This window comes from Natator depressus, chromosome 12, assembly GCF_965152275.1.
Source record: "Natator depressus isolate rNatDep1 chromosome 12, rNatDep2.hap1, whole genome shotgun sequence".
NCBI classification, from domain to species: Eukaryota; Metazoa; Chordata; order Testudines; family Cheloniidae; genus Natator; species Natator depressus.
The window spans coordinates 26,224,346-26,252,281 of record NC_134245.1 but is presented as its reverse complement, the minus strand read 5'-3'; the positions used below and the strand labels follow the sequence as shown (position 1 = coordinate 26,252,281).

General features: G+C 42.5%; 2 protein-coding genes across 3 annotated transcripts in view; one reads left to right on the top strand and one right to left on the bottom strand.

The window, feature by feature from the left end:
- The window catches only part of TK2 (thymidine kinase 2), a 32,029-nt gene extending 14,411 nt beyond the window's left edge, over positions 1–17,618 (bottom strand). Inside the window, exons 1-6 of one of the 2 annotated variants that reach the window (XM_074968791.1) lie at positions 17,344–17,618; positions 15,415–15,452; positions 14,113–14,187; positions 11,752–11,805; positions 9,213–9,302; positions 6,326–6,399 (exon numbers count right to left, since the gene is read on the bottom strand). In XM_074968791.1, the coding sequence (XP_074824892.1) occupies positions 6,326–6,399; positions 9,213–9,302; positions 11,752–11,805; positions 14,113–14,187; positions 15,415–15,452; positions 17,344–17,515 (503 nt within the window). In that variant the 5' untranslated portion in view covers positions 17,516–17,618. Of the gene's footprint in view, positions 1–6,325; positions 6,400–9,212; positions 9,303–11,751; positions 11,806–14,112; positions 14,209–15,414; positions 15,453–17,343 lie in introns of both variants that reach the window. The other variant, XM_074968790.1, reaches the window with a different exon arrangement.
- A 2,238-nt stretch (positions 17,619–19,856) lies between these two features.
- Positions 19,857–26,198, top strand: LOC141996870 (chemokine-like factor). Its single transcript, XM_074969169.1, has 4 exons — positions 19,857–20,158; positions 20,432–20,590; positions 21,242–21,337; positions 25,673–26,198. Exons 1-4 carry the CDS (start codon positions 20,084–20,086, stop codon positions 25,775–25,777), a joined length of 435 nt encoding a protein of 144 aa, XP_074825270.1. The 5' UTR covers positions 19,857–20,083; the 3' UTR covers positions 25,778–26,198.
- The last annotated feature ends 1,738 nt before the right edge of the window (positions 26,199–27,936 follow it).

Sequence of the window (27,936 nt, the reverse complement as noted above, 5' to 3'; positions counted from 1 at the left end):
TATTAAAAAGCCAGCATTGTAAAGAACAAACAATGCTGAGTGCATTATTTCAGATGGGAAGGCACTTATTATGTGATTGTTATGTTGCCTTCTGCTACACTGTCTCAGGCTGAAGGTAATGGACTGAACGTAAAAAATCCATTGCAATCGACATACTACATTGACTATGGTGACAGACTGTCCCACACACTCTCAAAGAAACTGAAGAACCACCTGATCAGCATCCTGTACAGCAGACAGGAGAAGATCAAGAATGAGCTCTCAGAACTGGAGCTGTTAATTATCTCATAGCATTCCCCACCTCCAACCGAAAGCCTAAGGTGTACCATATTAATTCTCTAAAGCCCTTTTATTCCAGAGAATTAAAGGTTTGTCAGTTTACAGCCCAGGGAGGAGACGATGCTGAGTGGCCTGAAGGTGTCTACTACGAAGGGAAAAGTGCTGGTGGTGTGGAAGAGGTGAACCTCTCCATGACCCTTGGGCGTATGCAGCGACAGCAGATCAAGGAGCTGTGCACTAGCTACATGCCGACGTTCTCAGCCACCCCAGGACTGACTGAACGGGCATACCACTCCATTGACACAGGTAATGCTCACCCAATTAAAGTCCAACCTTACCGGATGTCTCCTCAAGCTAAAACTGCTATAGGACGGGAGATCCAGGATATGTTACAGATGGGTGTAATCCGCCCCTCTGGAAGTACATGGGCATCTCAGTGGTTCTAGTTCCCAAACCAGATGGGGAGATACGTTTTTGCGTGGACTACCGTAAGATAAATGCTGTAACTCGCCCAGACAACTATCCAATGCCATGCACAGATGAACTATTACAGAAACTGGGACGGGCCCAGTTCATCTCTACCTTGGACTTAACCAAGAGGTACTGGCAGGTACCGCTAGATGAATCCGCCAAGGAAAGGTCAGCCTTCACCACACATGTTGGGCTGCATGAATTTAATGTACTCCCTTTCGGACTGCGGAATGCACCCGCCACCTTCCAAAGACTTGTAGATGGTTTCCTAGCGGGATTAGGAGAATATGCAGTCGCCTACCTTGATGATGTGGCCATATTTTCGGATTCCTGGGCAGACCACCTGGAACATCTACAAAAAGTCCTTGAGCGCATAAGGGAGGCAGGACTAACTGTTAAGGCTAAGAAGTGTCAAATAGGCCTAAACAGAGTGACTTACCTTGGACACCAGGTGGGTCAAGGAACTATCAACCCCCTACAGGCCAAAGTGGATGCTATCCAAAAGTGGCCTCTCCCAAAGTCAAAGAAACAGGTTCAATCCTTCTTAGGCTTGCCCGGTTATTACAGACGATTTGTACCGCAATACAGCCAAATCGCCGCCCCACTGACAGACCTAACCAAAAAGAAACAGCCAAATGCCGTTCAGTGGACTGAAAAGTGTCAGAAGGCCTTTAACCAGCTTAAACCGACACTCATGTCTGACCCTGTACTAAGGGCCCCAGACTTTGACAAACCGTTCCTAGTAACCACAGATGCGTCCGAGCGTGGTGTGGGAGCAGTTTTAATGCAGGAAGGGCCGGATCAAGAATTCCACTCCACCCTGTAGTGTTTCTCAGCAAAAAACTGTCTGAGAGGGAAAGCAACTGGTCAGTCAGTGAAAAAGAAAGTTACGCCATTGTCTACACTCTGGAAAAGCTACGCCCATATGTTTGGGGACGGCGTTTCCACCTGCAAACCGATCATGCTGCACTACGGTGGCTTCATACCGCCACGGGAAATAACAAAAAACTTATTCAGCGGAGTTTAGCTCTTCATTTTGATTTCGACATCCAACACATCTCAGGACCTTCTAACAAAGTGGCTGATGCACTCTCCCGTGAAAGTTTCCCAGAATCAGCTGGTTAAAATTGCCCTTGAGATGTGGAAAATATTGTTAGTCTTTATATACTTGGAAGTATATTTAGAGGTGCATGTGTCTTATTAACTCTGTTTTTTCCTAGAGCTCCAAGAAGAAATCCCAGCCAGCGTTTCACCTTAGCTGTGATTTGGGGGGGCGTGTCATAAATATAAAGGGAAGGGTAAACCCGTTTAAAATCCCTCCTGGCCAGAGGAAAAATCCTTTCACCTGTAAAGGGTTAAGAAGCTAGGATAACCTCGCTGGCACTTGGCCAAAATGACAAATAAGGAGACAAGATACTTTCAAAAGCTGGGGGGAGGGAGAAAACAAAGCTCTCTCCGTCTGTCTGTGTGATGCTTTTGCCAGGGACAGAACAGGAATGGAGTCTTAGAACTTAGTAAGTAATCTAGCTAGATATGTGTTAGATTATGATTTCTTTAAATGGCTGAGAAAATAAGATGTGCTGAATAGAATGGATTTTCCTGTCTGTGTCTCTTTTTGTAACTTAAGGTTTTGCCTAGAGGGATTCTCTCTGTTTTGAATCTAATTACCCTGTAAGGTATCTACCATCCTGATTTTACAGAGGTGATTCTTTTTATTGTTACTTCTATTAAAATTCTTCTTTTCAAGAACTGAATGCTTTTTTCATTGTTCTTAAGATCCAAGGGTTTGGGTCTGTGGTCACCTATGCAAATTGATGAGGATTTTTACCAAACCTTCCCCAGAAAGTGGGGTGCAAGGGTTAGGAGGATTTTGGGAGGAAAGACGTTTGCAAATGGGCTCTTTCCTAATGAAATAAACCCAGATAAAACATTTGGTGATGGCAGTGGAAGTCCAAGGGCAAAGGATAAAATAGTTTGTACCTTGGGGAAGTTTTAACCTAAGCTGGTAAAAGCAAGCTTAGGAGGTTTTCATGCAGGTCCCCACATCTGTACCCTAGAGTTCAGAGTAGAGAAGGAACCTTGACGCTCTCATACAAAACCAACCTTCCACACAAACTTCCATGTCGCTGGACTTTACAAAAAAAAGAGACAAGCCATTTACAATGCACACTTCACTTCTCTTCAGAGGAAAAGGACAGTAAACTATCTAAACTCCTACATACCACAGGGGGCTACAACAGTGGTACCTCCAACTCACCTAACAATATGGTTAATCTATCCAACCACATACTTAGCCCGACGGAGAAGTCTGTCCTATCTCAGCGACTCTCTTTCTGCCCCACCACCCCCACGAACATGATACAGTTCTGCAGTGATCTGGAAGCCTACTTTCGTCGTCTCCGACTCAAGGAGTATTTTCAACATACCACTGAACAGTGCACTGACCCACATGAACCCTCCTAACAAAACTACAAAAAGAAAAATTCTGCGTGGACTCCTCCTGACGGTCGAAATGACAGACTGGACTTCTACATAGAGTGCTTCCGCAGATGTGCACAAGCTGAAATTGTGAACAAACAGCATCACTTGCCCCATAACCTCAGCCGTACAGAACACAACGCCATCCACAGCCTCAAAAACAACTCTGGACATTATAATCAAATGGGCTGACAAAGGAGGTGCTGTAGTCATAATGAACAGGTCAGATTATGAACAGGAGACTGCCAGGCAACTCTCCAACACCACATTCTACAGGCCACTATCCTCTGACCCCACTGAGGAGTACAAAGAGAAACTACACCAGCTGCTCAAGAAACTCCCTGCTACAGTACGGGAACAAGTCTACACGGACACACCCTCAGAGCCTCAACCAAGGGTATTCTATCTGCTACCCAAGATCCATAAACCTGGAAACCCTGGACGCCCCATCATCTCAGGTATCGGCACTCTTACAGCAGGATTATCTGGCTATTTGGACTCTCTCCTCAGAGCCTACACTACCAGCACTCCTAGCTATCTTCGAGACACCACCGACTTCCTGAGAAAACTACAATGCCTTGGTGATCTTCCTGAAAACACCATCCTGGCCACCATGGATGTAAAAGCTCTTTACACCAATATTCCAAACGAGGATGGACTACAAGCCGTCAGGAATAGTATCCCTGATGAGGCCACGGCACTCCTGGTGGCTGAGCTTTGTGACTTTGTCCTCACCCACAACTATTTCACATTTGGGGACGACTTATACCTTCAAGTCAGTGGCACTGCTATGGGTACCCGCATGGCCTCACAGTATACCAACATTTTTATGGCTGACTTAGAACAATGCTTCCTTAGCTCATATCACCTAGTATCCCTCCTCTACTTGTGCTACATTGAGGACATCTTCATCATATGGACCCAAGGGAAGGAGGCCCTTGAAGAATTCCACCCCACCATCAGCCTCAGCCTGGACCAGTCCACACAAGAGATCCACTTCCTGGACTCTACAGTGCAAATAAGTGATGGTCACATAAACACCACCGTATACCAGAAACCTACTGACCGCTATACTTACCTTCATGCCTCCAGCTTCCACACAGGACACATCACATGATACATTGTCTACAGCCAAGCCCTAAGATACAACCAAATTTGCTCCAATCCCTCAGGCAAAGGCAAACACCTACAAGGTCTTTATCATGCATTCTTAGAACTACAATACCCACCTGGGGAAGTGAGGAAACAGATTGACAGAGCAAGATGGGTACCCAGAAATCACCTACTACAGTACAGGCCCATCAAGGAAAATAACAGAACACCACTGGCCATCACGTACAGCCCCCAGCTAAAACCTCTCCAGCACATCATCAACAATCTACAACCTATCCTGGATAATGGTCCCTCACTCTCACAGACCTTGGGAGACAGGCCAGTTCTCGCTTACAGACAGCCCCCCAACCTGAAGCAAATACTCTCCAGCAACTACACACCACACCACAGAAACACTAACCCGGGAACCAATCCCTGTAGCAAACCTTGTTGCCTACTCTGTCCCCATAGCTACTCTAGCCACACCATCAGAGGACCCAACCACATCAGCTACACCATCAGAGGCTCATTCACCTGCACGTCTACTAATGTTATATATGCCATCATGTGCCAGCAATGCCCCTCTGCCATATACATTGGCCAAACCAGACAGTCCCTACGTAAAAGAATAAATGGACACAAATCAGACATCCGGAATGGTAACATACAAAAGCCAGTAGGAGAACACTTCAATCTTCCTGGACATTCTATAATAGATAAAAGTAGCTATACTTGAACAAAAAAACTTCAGAAACAGACTTCAAAGGGAAACAGCAGAACTAAAATTCATTTGCAAATTTAACCCCATTAATTTGGGCTTGAATAGGAACTGGGAGTGGCTGGCTCATTATAAAAGCAGCTTTGTCTCTCCTGGAATTGACACCTCTTCATCTATTATTGGGAGTGGACTACATCCACCCTGATCCAATTGGCCCTGTCAACACTAGTTCTCCACTTGTGAGGTAACTCCCCCCTCCCTTCATGTGTCATTATATAATGCCTGCATTTGTAATTTTCACTCCATGCATCTGAAGAAGTGGTGTTTTACCCATGAAAGCTTATGCCCAAATAAATCTGTTAGTCTTTAAGGTGCCACCAGACTCCTTGTTGTTTTTGTGGATACAGACTAACGCGGCTAACCCCTGATACTTGTCTCAGGCTGTGATCTCATCACTTCTGACAAGCTAACCAGAGTTGGGCCTGGTCATTACATGAATGGTATTCTAAGGAAAAAACACAGGCTGCTACAGAAAGTATTTGTAATTCAACAGGCACCACTCTTCACTCACACAATGACCTCACATGGTTTTAGGGGCACCATGTTCTTGGATGTGCCAAATTATGGATGAGTTGTAAAACAGAAGTCCTGAAAATTTGTTCTTTAGCATTCCATGAGAACGTAAGCAAGATAAACTCCAGACCCTGGCCAAATCTAGTTTGTGTAATTAATGTACATTGTATCTACCTAATTTCCCTGTTCCAATTGCCTACAGTTTTATTCTTCATGTCCTGTCCTAAATTGTAGTGTATCTTTCTGAATACTACTAAACAGCTGTTTTGTTTCAGCCCAGAGAAGACTGGATTGTGTGTGTGTGCTGAAGAACTGATAATGAATATCCTAAATGCACAGGTTTAGAGTAGCAGCCGTGTTAGTCTGTATCCGCAAAAAGAACAGGAGTACTTGTGGCACCTTAGAGACTAACAAATTTATTAGAGCAAAAGCTTTCTAAATGCACAATGTACTTCATCCAGAAGGCTCCTCAAGACTGTCATATATAGAGACAAATCCTATAGTTTTTTTTTAAAAAAAGAAACCTTACCTGTAATACTTAAAGATAACGGCAGCATTGACTGAGCAAGCAACCACTAGCTCTCTAATATACTGCTGCCAGGTTTCATGGATTACTGAAATGCAAATTACCATAGAAAACTAAGACTATCAGTTTACTTAAAACTTACTCTATAGTTAAAACAGGAAGTTAAAGTAGTAAACCATTTACTGTACCTTCGATATAAGTTTTCTACAAAAATGTGTTTTGCACTGTGAATTGACCTCTCCATCATTCTTAGCGGGGAAATCTACAAGATAAAAACAACAGCCATTCACTAGTTTTACATTTTCCAGTGTTCTTAATTTCTTTCACCCCCCTAATGCTGCATAGCATGTCCTTTTACCTCCATTATTGATCAATCTTCTTCATGGTCACTACATTATTAAACTCCTACTAAACTATGCTGATTGTAACACAGACTAATTGTTTGGTCAGAGAGAAAAAAATTACTCTTACTCAGGAAACATCATGTATATAAACCTGGGATTCCAGAACCAGGAGTTTCCTGACACACTAGGCTTATGGAAGATGCATGAAGGCTAACTGCAGGAGCACCAAACCCACCAATACCAAGAGGTTAATCACTAGATACTTGACTAGAAATAAACTGCAGTCCATTAGAATGTGCAGAGCAATGGGAACTGTCACTGCCTGAAGTGGTGCCCTCCTCAGATATGTTACTGCGCTTATTATATAGGGCACTGATCAGAGACACTATAGAAAGAAAACAGGATTTTAGAATGGTCTCAAGTATGCTGCTACTCTTTCACGGAGGCCAAAGCAGTCACTGCAATTGGCAGAGCATCTCAGCTTCCTCTGATCTACCACCCAAATGGGCTTCAATTTTGGTGAATGATGATTTCCTGCCAATGTTTAAGCTCTTCTCCCTGGTCTCCAAAGAATCAGGTGGTGCTGGAGGAGTTCCTTCCAATCAGCTATTCTGCACAGAGTTAATGGTCACACAGTCACAATTGCTACTGCAAGGTCGACACAGGAACTGGCAGCGGAGTACAGATTAGAATGCAGGGGAATTCTTGGGAGCTTTTAATGAACTCTTAAGAGACACTGGGACTTTTAACATTTTGCAAATCAAACAACAGAACTCTGCACTTTCAAGCACACCCAAACCTTCTGGGTTTTTTCTACAGTTGTGCTAGGAAATACAAAAGGAATTGAAAGGGTGTTCTGGGTACTGAGCACCCCCAGTTGTCTGCTGCTCAATATGCTCCTTTGCATGGCAGCTCTGTCATCTCACAATTTTCACAGAAGTGATGGTGCATGGAGCACTTTTCAAGGTGCTCTGCAAGACAGAGCTTTGGAAGGCTTCCTGCCTCTTTAGCCTCCTCTATATCTACAGGGAAGATTGAGAGAGAGAGAAGTTCCATCCACCCTGAAGCTGTACAACACATGGGACTCTTCTGTGGCTGTAAGAGCCAGAGCAGTGCTATAGGGCATGGGGCACAGAGGGGTACAAGGGGAAGGCATTTTGCCCATGGAATACAGAAACAGACTGAGGATGGGGAGGGAACGTGCTCAGAAGTGGAAATGATGACACCCTCTAAATGGGTGAAGCATGCACTCTCTCATTAACATGCTCGCTGTTAATAGGTGCAGAGGAGATTGGGATGTGGATTTTACCCCACCCAGCCACAGTCCCTGTGAAGTGCCTCTGGCCACACTAACTCACCTCCCTCACCCTCACTTAGTGCAACACCAATATGCTGGCTGCCTCCTTCATTAATGCACAAGATGGAGAAAAGTCTCCCTGTGACCTCTCTTCCCTGCGTATCTGTGTAAAAGCAGCCACAATCTGGTATGTTCTGTTTCTGCTTTAATCCATACTAGGGACACAGCCATTATAAAAAGCTACTGTCTGCTCATTTTAGGAGACTAGTGTCTCAGCATTTTTTCATTGAAGCTATCAACCATATCCCTTTTCCTTCTTTACATACCAGCCAGGATACAGGTATAATTTTTATTTGTGTTTTCATCTAAGAAGAACCCAGCATTATGGTGCAATTGTCTCATAACACACACTGAATAGAAAGTTAACAGGATCTGTCCAAATCTTCAAGAGTGCAGAGAAGTGAGAACTGGGCATACTTTAAAACTGGAACTTGTAAAATGTCACTTTTCTGACAAGGAAAAGAGAAACTATTTCCAGACAGCCCCAAACCACAGCCTTATAGAACTATTTTTGTCAAAATTACTATCAATCATTTTCATTGGACCATAACCTCACATGGGACCTCACAAAGAAAGACTCCTGCCCCAAAGCAAAGTCAGACAATATGATACAATAACAAACAGTTCAGGTATAAGGGTAACTGGAGATGCTATCAAGTGGGCAGGAAACAATAAATCAAGACTCCAAGGCAACAACAAAGGAGTTTCAGGGGGAGGGAGGGGATGAGAAAGGGAAAAGGGAAGATCCAGCCCAAAGAGTGCACATGGGAGAGGACTGGGAAGAATGTGAGAAGGGAGCAGAAGGAAAACGGATGACGAGAAAGAAGTGTAGACAATCCAAAAGGAAGAAGTACACGATCTTAGCAGAAGCATTTCAGATGGGTTAGAGTGGAAAGAGGTGAGAAGCAGGAAGCTGCATTTGTGTTTAGAGTCCCATGGGTCAGCAGGGTGTATTCTGAGTGACACCGGCCAGTGTGTGATTTTGAATCTTCACATTTAAGATTATCATATGTGAACCCAGAGTTTGAGGTTCCTACAATTCACATACACCAAAAAATAAATAAAAAGGCAAAGATAACAGTCAAGCTGAGAGATGACCAAGGCATGGGCCAGCATTTAACAGTAAGCAATACTGGATATGGGAATAAAACACATGTAAATATAGGAGGTAGATGTCCCAGCCCACACTGAGCATTGACTTGAGTATATCAGTGTTGTCTTTTCACATGGAAATTCCTACTAGCTTCAGGAACACAGAATGAAAGTCAACCTAGGGTCTTATCTTTTGGATGCAGGGTTATCAAATTATTTTGATCCATAAATGCACCTTAATATCTCTGCTTTAGATTAAAAGAAAAAATATCTTTAAATTACCATTGGCTTGGTATGCTGGTCCAACATGGTAAGCTGTATGTATGTCTGCAACGTTATCCCCCACCGTGATGAATCTTGATACATTAAACCCTGATGTTGGGGATGGGGGCAGAAGAGTAAGAGAGAAAGAAAACCACTTTGACTATACCAATTAGTAACAAATAAAGCTAAGCTATTTATTTTATACCTGATCAGAGTTACCAAAATAATGGCATTAAGGTAGCAGACACCAGCATTATTACTTCTGGGGGCATTCTGTGCCAAAAAAATTAAAAATTCTGCACCAAAAAATTAAAATTTCTGCAAATTTTATTTGTCAAAATAACACTACAAAATCACACCGGTTTCAATTATTTTGGAAATTTATTTCAAAATGCCTGTCAGCACGTATGTCTGAAGCAATACAGACACACACAAAAATTCCCCCAGGAGTACAGAGTTAAAGAAACCCCCTATGACTACCCACTTCCTGTTTCTCTGCCCCCCCCCGCCCCCCGAGCCCAGCCAGGGGACCAGATACCAACAACCCCTCCCCTGCAGAGCCCAGCTGTGCCCTGCCCCCAGCCAATACACACGAAACCCCGTCTCCCCAGGGCCCAACCACAGGCCCCCCCCCTTGCCAAGATAGCCATACCCCCTCCCTCCCCGAGCCTACCTGTGCCCCCACCCCAGCCCAGACACCTGCCCCTCTCTTCCCCCAGAGCCCAGGGATCCAAAGGGAGAAACAGCCTGATGCTTGGTCCCAGGCTTATGTGGAGTTTCCTGTGCGCCGCCCTCTCCTTCCTCAGGGCATGTTGGGAACTGCAGCAGCCAGGAACTCTCTAACTCCTTCCCCTCCCCCCGGAAGTGTCTTCTATGTGCATGCTGGGCTCTGCTGGATCCTGCGACCTCTAATGGTAGCCAACAGCACTCCAGCCCATTTCTGTGAGGAAAGGAAATTCTGCGCACAGTGTTAATTTCTACAAAACTCCGCATCGCACAGTGGTGCAGAATTCCCGCAAGAGTAAAAGAATGAAATGACTCATCCACATTTGGCAGAGCATGTGTTGGAATTATGGACCTAATCATAAGGGACACTGAGCACTCAGATTGCCCACTAAACTCAGTGGGAGTTACAGGTACTCAGCACCTCTCTGAATGAAAACATATGTAGTGCATTTAACACCATGTCTAAAAAAATGAATCTGCTTCTGTGCTTGTCTGAGCAGGGCTAGAGCTCCCAGGACAGTGAATGACGCTACAGAAGAGTAGCTAGATGTGTCCACAGTATCTACTGTGACTCTGAGAAGAGAGGTCTTTTACACAGCACATTATAGGTTTTTTCCCCCTGGGGCTCCGCAAACCATTTCTCTAATCTCCAGGACTCCCACCCCGCTTCCATTCTTTACACCAGTAAATATCAGCCTCTACCATAAACCCAAAGCATAACACTTTATAGTAAAAAGGGAGTTTTTAGGATCAAGCGTGGGTTTGCATAATGGCTTAATAGCAAACATCAGGGTTTAAAGTGACCTGAATTGTCTGCAGACACAGACTTGGCCTCTCCCCCCACCTCAAAGAGAGCTGTAAGGCAGGTGGTCTACTGGTGAAGATGTTGGTGACAAGTCATGAAGCAGTGCATCCCCCTGCTATACTGCCAATGGAAAAACAGAAAGCAGAGCATCAGTAATCTCCACCCAAGGGAATTTGCTTTCCTCAGGATACACTGCTACTAGTAATGGAGCCAAAATGCATATTGTGGGTGCAAAAGTGCAGGTACTTTGAACAGGTTGTGTGTGCAATTTAGGCTGGAAGTGAAATGTATTCATTTACTTTGATTTCTGACCCCCCGCTCTGGGTAATAATGCTACTTATCAATCAGAGGTTACGGTGCTGCATCACTGTGTTAAAAGTGTCTGATTCCGTGAGGTGAGGATGACCCTGCACACTCACCATAGTCAATGAAGGTACTCAACATCTTGCAGGACACTTTCTCAGCAGTCACACAGCACTCCCTGACTGCCAAATCCAACTCCTTTCACCTGACTACACATTCTACTTGTACTGTATTGTTTAGTATTAAAAAAAAAATTTCCTGCCTGCTTTGAGCATTTGAAAGAGCTGTCCTAGACTTAGTTTGTTTATGAACTAAAGAACTCACTGCCAAGCAGTAACAGACCCATTGTGTCTCTGAGATGACTAAGACTCCAATCCTGCAACCTGCTCCATGCAGACAGACCTTTATGCCTGCACAGAGCTCACCGATTTCAAAATGTGGCTCACTGTAGATGCAGTGTCCATCACCATGGAGCTGTTTGCAAGATCGGAGCCCAAGTCCTTCTCAGGACTACATTTTGCACACAATAGGTTTAATGCCCATTCCTCAATAAGAGAAAAAATAATAATCACCATCATGATATTAATTTTCAGTTACATAAGATCGTTACCATATCCTTGCTAGGGACTTCAATGCATCTAAACCCTCACACAGGACTTTGAGAACATCAAGGTCCATATTTTTAACAGAACACAAATCACAGGATTAGTTCCTGCCACTTACCAGAAGATTGTGACCATGTACATTCCTCCACTTAGGCACAGGTTCTGTCAAAACCTTAATTAAAAAATGACATTCATTCCATGTGACCCAAGCGATTTCAATTTTTTAATTTTATTTATCTAAATGCATCAACTTAAGACCATTTTTACAAATGAATGAATAATAAAGTACCTGTACTAGTAACATGGACTGGAGAATCTATGCCTTTTTTTAAAAAAGGATTGATTTAATGAAATACACAATTTAATATTTAAGAGCTGTTATAAAAATGAAAAAGATGCATTTAACTACAAAATATCCTGGTAGGTAGTTTTATTAATTATTATTTTTATCAGCACACCAAAACAAAGCAATGGCTGACTGATACCACGTAGAAGGTTGTCATTTATCAGTTACAGTGTAAAGAGAGAAGAACTGACAGCTGAATGTAGAGGGTATTTCATGTGAAAGATCTGCTAACAAATTAAGTTTGCATAGGACAAAACAGAATGACAAAGGAATAAAAGCTGAAGATCAATACGCCATTATACATAACTCTCATTTTATTTCTGTGGATCAAAAAGAAATGCAGTTAGAACTTTAATAATAATCAAAATTAGGCAGAAAAAGAAGGTCTATTCTGCCCTAAGTAGCTGAAACCACAAGAGTCTCCAGGATGTCTCCATGTGGGCATGAGAATCCACCAAACTATATGATTAGGCCATAAAGGACTTTTAAGATCTTAGACTGAGTCTGAGATTAGCTAGCTAAACTACATGCATTTACTTTTTAAATTTTTGCACTGTATACATATTTAAAAAAACATTTGGGGCTATTTATTCAACTCAATTTATTCCTTTTAAATTACCAAGGACCCTCTTAATACTAAGTATCCCTATGAAGAATCCTAGATTTTTGTATTAATATTCTTCTTAGCAGACCTATCAACACCTTTAAGATTTTATGTACACATAAATAAATGCTTCCTGAAGTTTATTCTGAATTTGTTCTGGTTAAAGCAATTACAGTATTAAGAATAGGTTTGTCTTTTCCTCATCCAAAAGCATTTTGCCTATGGAGCGTGGGATCAAATCCCATGTTTGCTTGACAAACTTCCAAAAAGGAATTATACAAATGTATTTTTCCCCAACAAACCAGCATATCTTTACCTGAATTATTTTAGTTTTATGGGATTAATACCTTTTAGCTTCATTACGTGATATATCTCTGACTTTGCTTATTATTTTATTTGAGCATAAGCTTTCGTGAGCTACAGCTCACTTCATCGGATGCATACTGTGGAAACTGCAGAAGACATTATATACACAGAGACCATGAAACAATACCTCCTCCCATCCCACTCTCCTGCTGGTAATAGCTTATCTAAAGTGATCACTCTCCTTACAATGTGTATGATAATCAAGTTGGGCCATTTCCAGCACAAATCCAGGTTTTCTCACCCTCCGCCCCCCCCACAGAAACTCACTCTCCTGCTGGTAATAGCCCATCCAAAATGACATTGTATGTGTCATTGTAAAGAGAGTGGTCTTCTGCAGTTTCCACAGTATGCATCCGATGAAGTGAGCTGTAGCTCTCGAAAGCTTATGCTCAAATAAATTGGTTAGTCTCTAAGGTGCCACAAGTCCTCCTTTTCTTTTTGCGAATACAGACTAACACGGCTGTTACTCTGAAACCTTTGCTTATTATGAGATCCATTTAAGATTTTTAAAAATGCAGTGACTAAAATGGTAGTGAATGGTAGTTCTATTGATTATTGTTAGTTTTTTGAGGGACAAAATTTGATCTACAGAATATACTATGCTCCACTGTTGAATATTTTTGAACTGTATATATTTTATATCTGCCACTCAACAACTAAGAATTTTCCTAAAATATATATTGCTTTTTCCACTGACTCTGTTTACAATATTCCAAGAAACTAATACTAACTTAGACCTTGATTATGGAAATACTCATATATATATCTTTAATCAGGTAGGCAGACCCAGTGCCATCAATAGCCTATTTTACATGAGCAAAGCTATGCATGTGTGTGATTGTAGATCGAGGCAACAATTAACCCAAGCACAAACGTAGTAAAAATACAATACATTATACTGGCTTCCATTCCATTAACAAGGAAAAGTATTGGTTGCCAAATGAAAAAAGGCAACATCAAGAAAAAAAAAGTATTGTTTTTAAACTTCTGGGACTATTGCTAACAGTTTAAAAACTAGAAAATGTTTGACAGTATTCCTTTAAATTCATCTTACTCTCATTTAATCTTGGGAAATACTGCAGTAGACTTGAATACTGTCAATGCTATCAACAGAAACACTCTTGCTGATTTGATTGAACATTAAGACATTTCAAGCCCCTTACCTCAATGCTGGCAGTTTTGGCAAAATAATCCAGGCATGTTGTTTTTCCACTTGCAATATTCCCCTCAACACAGATCTGGTGAAAGAAGCCACCAACCTTTCAATATTAAATGAAATGCTACTGAAAAGAAATAACTGACAGCAAATGTAGAAACACATACTTATAGCCTAAAAATAATCCATTAGTATTATAAATACATTAGAGCAAATTAGAGCAATACAGTTAAAGCATTTCCAAGAGAATCCCTAAACTTCAGGAGTTCGGGTCTTGATTCACTATTGTATTGTACAAGCTTTACAATGGAGTCACATGTTGAAAGCAATGGAGTTTTGTGCTGGAAAAAATATGGAACACCACAGTGGGGAAATCAAACCTTTAATATCTAAAGATACAAGTTGCCAGTACAGTTTTGGGTCTTACTTGTTCAAACTGATACATATTGGCTTCAACAGGCCAGATTTTCAAAACCATATTTGCAACTACAGACCTGCACCCCATTCCTATATGCACTGTACAGTTAGTGTGACTATTAAAATAATAAGAGTTTGATTCAATACCTGCGGAATGCCAAAGCCTGCAGGCTTTGGGCTACTGGACCTGCACCGTCCAACCCTAACGTCTCACCACAACATCCTTTTCAGAACTGCAGAAACCCTTTCCATGGCACGTAGGGTTCCAGAGGTTTCCCTGCAGTGCTGCTGCACCTTTTATTGCACCCATTACACAGCCGTCCACAGTGTTTTAAATTTCACCCCAAAAGGCTTTAAGCTTACTTTGAATACAATTTATTGTACATTACATGTTATCACTTCTACACCCATAAATAGATTTTTCTCAGGCAAATTACAATTTCTTTTAGACATCTAGGTTTCTAAAATTAGTGAAAGATATTTTTGTCCAACCATCTACTAATATATCATAAAATAATTAGATTTAAAACACCATGAATTGAGTACTTAGAATTTACAGACAAAATATATGTAGTGTAAAGGAAGGAGACTACATTCAGAATGCTGACTACTTCTGTGGCCCTGATCAAGCAATTTGGTTTCCACACGAGCAGCCCCTGCACCCACAATCAAGAAACCCTCTTGATTTTCTTTTAAGTTACCTCAATGATTTCAGAAAGGGTCTGCCTGCCTGCCTGCCTGCCTGGAACAAAATGCAGGCTAAGACTCTAGATTTGTGCACCAGCTCACACCAAGACCCAGTCATTAGCCTGTGGACATTTCCATAATACAATTATACTGTAATAATAATAATATACTAAATATATTTTTCAGAGCAAAATATTATACTTACAACTGTCTTTTTCTCTCCTTCACTAATTAGGTGTTTATCTAGAACAGGAAGAAACACTGTTAGAAGAACTAGGAAACTGCTCTTAGATTATATATCCAAACCATATATCCATAAGCTCACAAAAGCTTATGCTCAAATAAATTGGTTAGTCTCTAAGGTGCCACAAGTCCTCCTTTTCTTTTTGCGAATACAGACTAACACGGCTGTTACTCTGAAACATATCCAAACCACTATCAGGACTCTTGTAAGAATGAATATATTAATGAGTTTTAGGTTTAGGAGTTATAGGTTACAGTAAACATGTTACATTAAGCTCCCATGGCTATAATGGCTTTACTTTATATTATACACTCTAAGCAGTCAAATGGCTGGTTCCTACCTTCATTGAGCAAGATTATGTATTATGTATGGTTGTTTCTTTGTTCGCGCTTATTTTCACCATAAGAAAATAGGCCCCAAATCTGCAATGAATTACTTGTAGGCAGATCCCTATGCCTGAACAAAGCACCATTGACTTCACAGTCCGCAGAGCTTTCTGCAGGATCAGGAACTTAGATACTAAGGAGATATTTTCAATTTAAAAGATACTCATCCATCTAAAAATGTGTACCTACTATTGTTACAAGTAACATCTAAGATAGACTATCACTGAAAAGAGTAGAGAAAAACAGATACTATGCACCTTTGACAGAACTTTGTGTGGAGAATGACAAACCAGTTCCACAATTCAAACTGATAGTGCAGACTCCAGAGCCTGTGGAAAGTCAGGTTTCAGAGTAGCAGCTGTCTTAGTCTGTATTCGCAAAAAGAAAAAGGAGGACTTTTGGCACCTTAGAGGCTAACAAATTTATTTGAGCATAAGTTTTCGTGAGCTACTGTAGCTCACGAAAGCTTATGCTCAAATAAGTTTGTTAGCCGCTAAGGTGCCAAAAGTCCTTTTCTTTTTGTGGAAAGTCAGTTTCTCTCCGTTTGGGCCTCTCTCTCACAGTGGAAGGAAATCATATTAAAAACAGGGAATTTTGTGATTGTAAAAAAAAAAAAAAAAAAAAATTAAAAATTGACCGGAGACTCAGAACAGGTATAATTCAAACCACTTTTAACTTATTTTCTGAAATTGACTGGATTGCAATTTGATAATGTCCCTTTACAATGTTCACTGCACCTTTGTTCACTATGTATAGGTGAGCAAGGACTCAGGGCATTTAATTACAGTATATTGTTCATTTGTGCACTTTAATAGCGAAGTAGAGATGGGTACTTGTTGTACAAGTACTAACTAGTGTCATGAAGGGGTTTTGAAAGTTCCTAGTTGCTCAAGATTTCAAAAACTGCCTCTGCCTTTCTACTACAAAAAAAAAAAAAATTAAACAGAGTTCATCCTGTTTTCAAAAAATGAAGAGTGGGGGATATATTTGAAAGGCGTGAAACTTTTTAAATATCCTGCATTTCATTTTTTTTTTAAACTTCCCCATTTGGCAAGTGCGTTCCTCCTTCGTAATTCCTCTATATCATGAGTAATTTGTGGGAGGCCAAATACTAATAGAGGCTGCCTACTGCGATCAGCAGATTTAATGTACACACAGCTACATACTTAAGAAAAGATAAATCAAGGACTGCAGCAACAATGTTTAATAAAATAACACCAGATCTATCCACTAGATCAAATGCATTTTCTCAAATACCTTTCAAACAAGCGTCAGCTACTTCTTTGTGAAAAGCAATAACCATCAACCTATTTCGGGGAATGAAGTGGCGCTTGCTTTTTTTTTTTCCTCCCCCTCTCTCTACAGCACTTTCATCTCAAATAATAAATCTCTTGAGAGACAGCGCGAGAGATTCCTGATGCCACAAATACCAGGGCGCAAGGGTAGCATCAACAATCTTTTAAACACAACTTCACGGTTCATGCCGCAGAAGTACCAGACGTACATGAGGCGTCCTGGGAGCAGCCGGCCATGCAGAGGCTGCGATTAGCCATCAGTGGATGTAGCAATTGCTTCCGCTGGCTCTTCCCGCTACAAAACTCGAGGCCAGCTTGAGCGCCCCTGGTATATTGAAGGCTTAGGAGAGGCCGGATCCATAACGATTTCAATAACCACATGGCCCATCTCCGGGAGCTTTGAGCTCTAAGACTTAGGTATAAGACTCCAGCCGCATAGAGCTTTTCTATGCCTTGCACGCATTTCCGCTGCTGCAATGTTTTGCTTCCTGTATGATCCCAGCTCCGCTACGGTATTAAGCACTGAGCAACGCATTGAGCGACCAATCTTAGCAATCTTAGCCTTCCAGCGGGGCCCTTAAAGACACAGTGCGCTCTCGAATAATGCTCCTGTTTAACAAGTTTATTCCTTATGTTTTGGAAGATGCTCATTCATTCAAGAAGGTGGTTGCATTAAAAATTCTGCTTAAGTTAAAAACACCAACACAGGCTATTCAAACTAAGAACTGACGTGCTTCTCACCCTGCTTGGGGCTTTTTTACTTTTTTGCAACTCAGGCTAGACAGTGAAAATAAATTAACCAGTTTCATTTTTGTTGCTAGTCAATTTCGTGTTCTAGTTTTCTTACAGGAGCAACAGCGCGGCAATGTTTCGATTGCAGTGCCTGCGGGGGAACCTGTCCGCGTTTGTCTCCCCACCTGCTCATGGAACCTATACAACCTGATAAATGAGGAACACAGTGTAATCGTAGGGACTAGTCACTAGAGAGTTGCAGGGAGTTGGCTCTACGGGGGCGGAGGCTGGAGAGTTGTAGGGGGGTGGTTATACGGGACGGGGGGCTGAAGAGCGGGGGGGTGTTTAGATAGGAGGTGGAGGGTTGTGGGAAGCTGGCTCTGCTGGGGGGGAGCTGGAGAGTGGGAGGGGCTAGAGAGTTGGATGGGGTTAGCTATGCAGGAGATCGAGGGTTGTGGGAAGCTGGCTCTGCTGGGGAGTGTCTGGAGGGGGGGGGTTAGACAGGAGGTGGAGGGTTGTGGGAAGTTGGCTCTGCTGGGGGGGAGCTGGAGAGTGGGAGGGGCTAGAGAGTTGGATGGGGTTAGCTATGCAGGAGGTGCAGGGCTTTGGGAAGTTGGCTCTGCTGGGGAGTGTCTGGAGAGTGGGGGGGGTTAAGACAGGAGGTGGAGGGTTGTGGGAAGTTGGCTCTGCTGGGGAGGGGAGCTGGAGAGTGGGAGGGGCTAGAGAGTTGGATGGGGTTAGCTATGCAGGAGATCGAGGGTTGTGGGAAGCTGGCTCTGCTGGGGGGGGAGCTGGAGAGTGGGAGGGGCTAGAGAGTTGGATGGGGTTAGCTATACAAGAGATCGAGGGTTGTGGGAAGCTGGCTCTGCTGGGGGGGAGCTGGAGAGTGGGAGGGGCTAGAGAGTTGGATGGGGTTAGCTATGCAGGAGGTGCAGGGCTTTGGGAAGTTGGCTCTGCTGGGGGGTGTCTGGAGAGTGGGGGGGGGTTAGACAGGAGGTGGAGGGTTGTGGGAAGTTGGCTCCGCGGGGCGGGGAGCTGGAGAGTGGGAGGGGCTAGAGAGTTGGATGGGGTTAGCTATACAGGAGGTGCAGGGCTTTGGGAAGTTGGCTCTGCTGGGGAGTGTCTGGAGAGTGGGGGGGGTTAAGACAGGAGGTGGAGGGTTGTGGGAAGCTGGCTCTGCTGGGGGGGAGCTGGAGAGTGGGAGGGGCTAGAGAGTTGGATGGGGTTAGCTATGCAGGAGATCGAGGGTTGTGGGAAGCTGGCTCTGCTGGGGAGTGTCTGGAGGGGGGGGGTTAGACAGGAGGTGGAGGGTTGTGGGAAGTTGGCTCTGCTGGGGGGGAGCTGGAGAGTGGGAGGGGCTAGAGAGTTGGATGGGGTTAGCTATGCAGGAGGTGCAGGGCTTTGGGAAGTTGGCTCTGCTGGGGGGTGTCTGGAGAGTGGGGGGGGGTTAGACAGGAGGTGGAGGGTTGTGGGAAGTTGGCTCTGCTGGGGGGGAGCTGGAGAGTGGGAGGGGCTAGAGAGTTGGATGGGGTTAGCTATGCAGGAGGTGCAGGGCTTTGGGAAGTTGGCTCTGCTTGGGGGTGTCTGGAGAGTGGGGGGGGGTTAGACAGGAGGTGGAGGGTTGTGGGAAGTTGGCTCTGCTGGGGGGGGAGCTGGAGAGTGGGAGGGGCTAGAGAGTTGGATGGGGTTAGCTATGCAGGAGGTGCAGGGCTTTGGGAAGTTGGCTCTGCTGGGGGGTGTCTGGAGAGTGGGGGGGGGGGTTAGACAGGAGGTGGAGGGTTGTGGGAAGTTGGCTCTGCTGGGGGAGGGAGCTGGAGAGTGGGAGGGGATAGAGAGTTGGATGGGGTTAACTATACTGGAGGTGGAGGGTTGTGGGAAGTTGGCTCTGGAGAGTGAAAGGGGGGTCGCTATACACGGGTGGGGGGGGCTGGATGACGTTGGCTCTACAGCGATGGGGGGCCGGAGAGTTGGGCGGCAGCCGTCTGGCTGTGCCTCGGGGCTGGGTTTAGGTGCAGCTGGCTGCACAAGGAGCGGGGCGGGCAGCACGAGCGCCCCCGGCCTCCCCTACCCAGCCCCTTCTGTGCGCGCGGGCCAGCGCGAGCCCCGCCACCTCCCGCGCTGGCCGGGGAGGGGAGGCTGCTCAGACGCTCACGTGCCCAACGGTCGCTTCAGCTGGTTCCGGCACCGCCCCGCAGCGACCGCCGCCGCCGCAGCAGGATGCCGCGCACCATGGTGGAGCTGAACAGCGGCTACCCCCGCTCCCTGCCGGGGGCGCTGAAAATCGCCCGTCTGGTACGAGGCCGGGCCGGGGCGGGCGGGCGCTGTGTGCGCGGGGCGGGCCGCAGCGCCGTCCGCTAAGCCCCGCTGCAGTAAATTCAGCGTCCGAGGGGCTCTAACGGGCTTGAGGCCCGTGCTTGAATGCGCAGGGACGGGGCCGATCGGTGGCGGCCGGGCAGCGGGACGTTTTGCAGAACTAGGTCTCGCCCTGGGGTGTCTAGCTCCGTGCTGACCACCTGCTGACATGACGAGGGAGGACGTTAGTCAATACTGTCGTTACTCTTTCAGGTTGTTGCCTTTGTAACATTCATCTGTTTCGTTGCCTCGAAATCCCATGAAGCCTTCATAGCCCTTGCAATCATGGAATTTGTCATCACTCTGTTATTCTTTCTGCTCTACTTGCTCAAACTAGATAAAAAGATGAAATTCTTATTTTGGCCTTTAGCTGTAAGTATTGATTTGTATCTTTTCAAATGCAAGTGTAGGTATGTATGTATTTTGTGATTTATGCATAAAAACAAGTGGTGTTGTGCTAGTGCCTAATTAACAGTTGTGAACAGGCTCCATGTTATTTCAAAACAATGTAAGCATTAGTTCTGCAAAGATAAGATGCAGCTACAATTCTGCCTAGGGGAAAAGATCATAATTGCTTTCTTGTATTAATTCTCTTTTGTTTTAAATTGAGCTAGTCTTTTAAATAATGAATATATTTTAATTACAAAAACTCTCACTACCAACAATATCAAATGAATAAAACACCCAGACATAAATTCATAGTGTAGATCAGGGCTCAGACAAAGGGGGTTATTTCAGGAATGCAATTTGTAGCATCATGCCACTTGGTATCACACTAGATCAGATTTGGACATTACCTAATCCCATTTCAGTGGCAAAAAGATTTTGTTTCTTGGCAAGTAATAGCGATATTGGGAATATTTGCAATCATTTAACGTTTTTCAACACGACAAATATTTTGTTTTCATTTACTTCCTTCAAGGAGTAAAATAAGACTGCTATATGCTACAAGTATGCACGTTTCAGTATTTGTTAGCCATGTACTTTAATGAAAGTTAATTATGTTTTATAATACATTTTCAGGATATTTTCAACTCATTGATTGCAGTTTTGTTCTTTATCATTGTGTGCCTGTGTGCAATAATAATCAAGACCACGACTGGGACTCTGGTTGGAGGAGTAAGTAGGGGAATTTATCATAATAATAATAAATTAGACCATTAAAATTGAGATGGTTTAAATATTTAGTTATCATGCTCATGTAACAAATATTACTGTTCTTTTTTCCTCAGAATAAATCTGTCATTTTTGACATTTTAACATGGCCATGAGGGCTAACCTCCTTATCCAATTGAACATATTATGGCATGCAGAATACACAAACAATAGATGTAACATGCAATGAGTTATATTTGATAAATATAAGAGCTAGCTGGTGTTACTGTATTCCTTAAATTTACATACAACTAAGATTTCATTTACCATATAATCACAGGATTCTTAGTTCTGATAAAGTTTTTTGACAATACAAGTTGCAGTTTTAATATATCACTATTGCTTTGGGTTTGCTGTGGTGGGAGGGAGTATAAATGTTTTCAATTAATTCACCTGCAGTTCTAAAAGTTGAAATTCCAGGTTGGATGATCCGAAGTGAATTAATTTGGGATTATCCAGTTTATTACAGTATCCTTCCTGAGACGTGCCTGTACTTCTATTAAAACATAGTTGAAACCCAAGAGTAGACATACACTGATTTTTTTCCTCTCAGTTCTTAATTCTCAGTCCTGTGTATTATTTTTATAAAACCGAGTGAGAGACCAGGATGGTCCCAGGTCTCCATGTTCATGCTGCACAGAGCATTGCAAAGGAGGTTGTTATATGGAAAAAAAAGTCGGTTGTTCAGCTTATAGTTTGAATATTTAAGATCAAACCCAATCATAAATTCAAGCCACTTGTCATTTGCATTTTTAAACAAATGAGAGAAGGGAAGGCCAGCACATAAAAAGAGGAGGTGCTGGTGAGACTGATAAATATACAATTAAAAACAAATAAAGGACTAAAAACTCACCTGTTTAAAGTATTTTTGGCTTTCTGAAAACAGAAGTTGTTAAAATACGTCAAACAATAAAAACCAGAGCTCACACTATGAGTTCTTTGTACATACAGCTATGAGCCATAGTGTGCAAAGCTGTCATTTTATTCCATTGCTGACAACTGAAGAAAATTAAAAGAAAGTTTTTACAAATATTCCAAAATAAGTGACTGACTGTGCTGGATTAAACATTTGATAGGATTGTCTCCTGCGTGAGCAATCTGGAGAATTTAAAGTTGAGTTAAAAGCTATAGCAGCAGAAAGCACTGCACAAATTCAGGATAAAAAGATTGAGGACTTATTAGCTGCCACGATGCAGGAGATTAAAGCCAAGCCTAATAAAACAGATATTTGGGCAAAATGAATAAGGCTATTAAGATTGCCAAGAGAGAGAGAAGCAGATTATCTCACTCTACCCTTTACACACTTGAGAAATTGGTTTTACAAATCTGGATTTAGTCATGTCTGAAGACCCAGTTCATTCTATTATGAACAGGTCATTGACTAAAACAGCAAACTCCCATTCTATAAGAAATGAAATCTTCACTACTACACTTAAGATAAGTAATGCATTTTAGCAGCAACTGTGTCATAGAAAGGTGGTTCACTTAAGAAAACACACCAGATTCTTTTCAGATCTGAATCCAGGCACTCAAGCCAAGTGAAATGCACTGGAAATAGTAAAGTATAGTTTCCTCCTGGGTGACAGCTAAGACAGAATCATTCTTTTTCTAGCTCACTAGAGAATCACCATGCCAAATAAAGAAGGTTTGGGGGAGTGAACATACTGCAGAAAAACTCCTGAGAAAGGCCCAAATTGCATAATATAAACAATGGTTGTGCATAACTTGCTGAGAGTGAACTGTTAGAGCAATTAAAAAAGGTTATGGGATTGTTTTGTCTTCAAGAACATGAGAACCTATAATTTTTTAGTCAGAAATGTTTAACTTGTTTCTCTGGCATTTGTTTTCCAAATGCCTCTCATGATTAAATATAAAGGGCCAGATTCTTAGCTGATGTTAATTAGCATAGCTGGTTGCCAATTTTAACCATATGAGGTCCTTGTCTACATTCGGGAAAGAGGAATGAGGTGAATTATTGTCTTCTTCAGATAGTGTTCACAAATTATTTATATTAATAAAGTACTGTTATTTTGAAACTGTTCGTGTTGTGTAGCAAATAGCATTGAGTTGAAAAGTTAGAATTCAGATGACAAACATGTTTTAGAATGCCTCTCATGTTTAAACCGCGTTTGCTAAATTACCTTTACTAACATAAATATTACACATCCAGTGTGTTGTTATAATTTGATAAAGGAACATCTGAGTAAAGAGTCAGTACTTCTCCCCTCCCTCCAAGTACAAATGGAGGACTGTCACATAAGGAAATGAATAATAAGCAGATAAAGTGTAAAAGCAGAGCTGATCTTAATATATAGTTTTACAGATTATCATATTTAGCTAATTTATTTGCAAAGAAGAGTGTATACTTAGGGTTAGTTTTCTTTTGTTTTTGCTAAAGATGACAAAACAGTTTTTAAAGTGTGCTTGTGATCATGGGCCATTCCAGTGTTTATAACTAAAATTAGAGCAAACCCTGCCACTCAAAGAACAGATTATTTAGAAGTGGTTTATGTAACTTTGTAGTGTAGCACACAAAGCATCTAGCAGGACTCCAAGTGATACTGAGGGTACGTCTGCCCTCTAGCTGGAGGAGTAATTTCCAGCTCGAGTAGATGTATGTGCGCTAGCTCTGAGTGAGGCCACAGTTGTAGCCACAGTGGAGCAAGCTGTGGCATGGGCTAGCTGCCCAAGTACCTAGGATCCTGGGCGGGATCATACTTGGGATGGCTAGCCCATCACGCTGTCCACACCGGTACAGCTACACTATAGTTAGTGTACTAGCACATGTATGCTACACCTCTAGCTCAAGTATAGATGTGCTCTTAAACTGCTAACATACAGTAACAAAGAGGTGCTAAGTGTTGCTAGTTGGGTTGGTGATCAAAGGGTGCCTGTTCACTGCAGGGTTATCTTGAGTGATTGCTGCCGAGGTCTGAGCAGCCACACTGCAAAGCCATACTCAAGTTACTGCATTTTTCTACTCAGCAGCGGGAAGGTGTGATTCCCAGCATGAGTAAACGCACGCATGCTAGCTCAGCTCAAGTTAGCACCTAAAAGTAGCAGCGTGGTTGCGGTGGCATGGGCAGTGCCTTCGGCTAGCCACCCCAAGTATGTACTCATGGAGCTGGGGGGATTGTACTTGCTTGGCTAGCCTGAGCTGCTTCCCATGCTGCTGTGGGTACTCTACGAGCTGTAGCACACTAGTTCAGAGCTAACGTATATCTACCTGAGCTGGGATTCACACCTCCTAGCTGCTGTATAGCCATACCCACTGTTCCCTCACTGATACCACACTCATCCACATGTGTTGCTAGACCTCTGGGGGGCATATCCCAAGGTTCTTTGTGCTGCGATAAACAGAGCTGCTCCATGATTCTTCCCCAGTGAATTGTGGGAGAACTTTTCTTGCCTTCTGGGCACATGGAAACTGTGGGAAGGCATTGAAGTTATCATCACTTGAGTGATTTGGCTTGCTTCTTCACTGAAGAATGGGTGGGTTACCAGCCCAAGTTAAAGTGGCACCCGACCTCTAGCCTGTACCCCTAGCCAGACCACCTAGCACAGGTTTAAAGCATCACCAAACTTTGGTGCTTTATGTATGGATGGGCAGAGGCTTAGGGCAACACCCACATAAGAAACCAAGTTAACTATGCAGCAAAGACATACCCTAAGAGTCCTGTTTAGCAAACACTTGTTTTGCTTCCTTGTGACTGAAATTTTATGAGTTAGCCCTATGTTTTAACAAGTATTCACATTTTAAACATTAAATAAGGTAACTTCCTGTCAGAGTTTTTCGCTTCAAAACTTCTGAAAGAGAAAAATATCTTTTTCTTCTAGTCTTGCATCTGCAAACACTGAGTTTACTGCAGTCCAAAACCATTAAGTAGATCATCCCTTACACAGATATAAGAGATTTGGTTCTGGAGGAAAGCATAATCTCACATAAAGAAGCATGTCTGTAGTCTGGTTTCCATGGAGACTGAGTCACTTCCTGTTCTTAGAGATGACAGATGAAGGGCAAGCAAGGTCATGGTGAAGATGTTTGCCAGAGCATACGGGAAAAGTCATTTTATGAGAGATTGCAGTATATCTGACCTAAAGTATGGAGAACACTGAATTTCTCAATCACAAATCAAATATTCATCCAGAAACATTTAGAAGGCCAGAACCAATTTAGTGATCTGTAGCAACTGCATCTGCTCAGAATTGGTAATGAATGAGTTATTAAAATGAAAGGTAAAGACGATAAACAACTAACTGTGCAAAGGAGGAAATTGAGAGTTTTCTTTTTATTTGCAGGTCTTTGGTCTTCTATTGGTTGGTCTTTGTATTGCAGATTCTGTTCTTCTTTTCAAGAAGATTACATTTAATAAACCAAGAGGAAGGAATGTTATTACCAGATAAGAATGACCAATTTACCAAAAGACTGATTTATTCTCCACTTTAAATGTCTATTGAATAATATGATACGTTTCATTATTAGCCTATGTATTTTTCCTAAAGGATTTAACATGTTCATCTTAGAATTGTAATATTTTCCTGTCTGTTTTTCTACATTAGTTTACTTTTTCACACATTAACATTCTTTAAATTCCTATGTATTTTTCTAGACTACGCATTTTTACAAGTGTTAACTTTAAATTATTGTCCTATGTGTTTTGGTAAACTTGATACATTTTCACTTGTTAAAAATCTAATTTTCTACAGAAGTGTTTATATAATAAAATTGAAAATACAAATGGATCTAAATGTATTATTTCAATAGGTAAGTAGTAACTTTACTTCAAAACAAGAATTATTTGAATTAACACGAGTCTTCTCCTGCCAGATATATTTAGGGACAGATTTTGACATCCATAGTCATGCTGAATAGTATCTTACTCTACAGGTGGGCCTGTTAATGGGATCACTGTGAAGTAAAGTATTATTTGTTTTGAGTAAAGGTATCAGGATCTGACCCTTAGAATTAGTCTTATTTCTCATTGGACGAGTACAGCCCCAGTTTAGTGCTATGTAACCCAAAACAGACTTTGAAATACCATTCCCTTTCTTAACTAAAGATTTAATGATTGTATTCTTTACCATTTCTGTAAACTCAGGAGTTTTGTTCACTGAGATGGGATGTTTTTCCATCTGGAAAAATACAGCCTCAAAAATTATGTAACAAATAAAGGCAGTGCTAATAAGTGCAACTAGGTGCAAAAAGTATGTTTATTTCTTGTGAAAAATAACTCAAATTGGCTGATGAAACATTCATAGAGTATGTGGATACTCTGCAAAAATAATTTTACTGAAACCTGTTTGCTGAGTTTTTATCTTCATATTCTGAAGACAGAACAAAAAAATCTAGTCTGTCTTAGAAATATGAACCATAGCAGAACACAGCTGTAGTAATGCCATAAATAGTAAGTGCTAATGTACAATGAAAGTATTGGACAACATTTGGGCTAAGATGTATTTCATTTTCCACAAACAGCACTGCAATTTTAATGGAAATAGCTGCTGAAGAAGCTGTTGTGCTCTGTTCAGAGTACAACGTTAAAGGTCAAGTACAGTTCAGAACCAAAGCTTATCTGTTCAAATTGAATAGCACTCCCAAGATGCAAGTAAGTTGTAGTTTAAAGCTAAGCATAAGGATAGTGCAATAGTCATAAATTGCCAGATGCAAAGAATGTCATAAACAGTACAATATGCGAAAACAAGGAAAATGGGCTTTGTGTTAAAATTGACATTTTGCAGCTATAGTCAAAGCAGTGACATAATTTCACAAAGGGCTCTTTTCACTCCTAAGCAGGTAATTTCTGGATAGGGAAGTGAAAGTTTGGTGAATTTCAACTCTGTTCCTTCTCATTATTTGTCAGGGTGAGGAATGGCAAAAGCTCAAGTTTGCTTCTCCACAGAAGTGAATAGATGAAAATTGCAAGAGGTAGCCTCTAAAAATTCCTCCATGGACAAGGAAGACCCAGAGATAGCACTTGGACTTTGGCTCTAGACCAGCGATTCTCAAACTGGGTCGGGATCCCAAAGTGGGTCGCAACCCCATTTTAATGGGGTTGCCAAGGCTGGTGTTAAGACTTGCTGGGGCCCAGAGCTCAAGCCCAAGCCCCACTGCCTGGGGCCGAAGCCCTGGGTGGTGGGCTCAGGTTACAGGCTGCCTGCCCGGAGCTGAAGTCCCTGGGCTTCGGCCCCCCTGCTTGGGGCAGCAGGGCTTGGGCTTTGCCCTCTCTTCCCCCACCTGGGACGGTGGGGCTTGGGCTTTGGCATCCCCATCCTGGGGTCGTGTAGTAATTTTTGTTGTCAGAAGGGGGTCGTGGTGCAATGAAGTTTGAGAACCCCTGGGCTAGACCAATCTCTGAAAATTCCATTATAGATTCTTACTACAGTACTATTCCATATTTTTTTCATTCATACATTTAATTCTGTCTTAGAATTGACCTCTTGCCTCTCTCTGCATGGTTGCAGTATAGTTTTCATATTTTCTTCAGCATTCTCAATAGGTTTTTTTTGCCTTTCTTGTCTAGCAATGATGAGCTATGCTTTCAGAAGTACTTGTATGTTTAAGC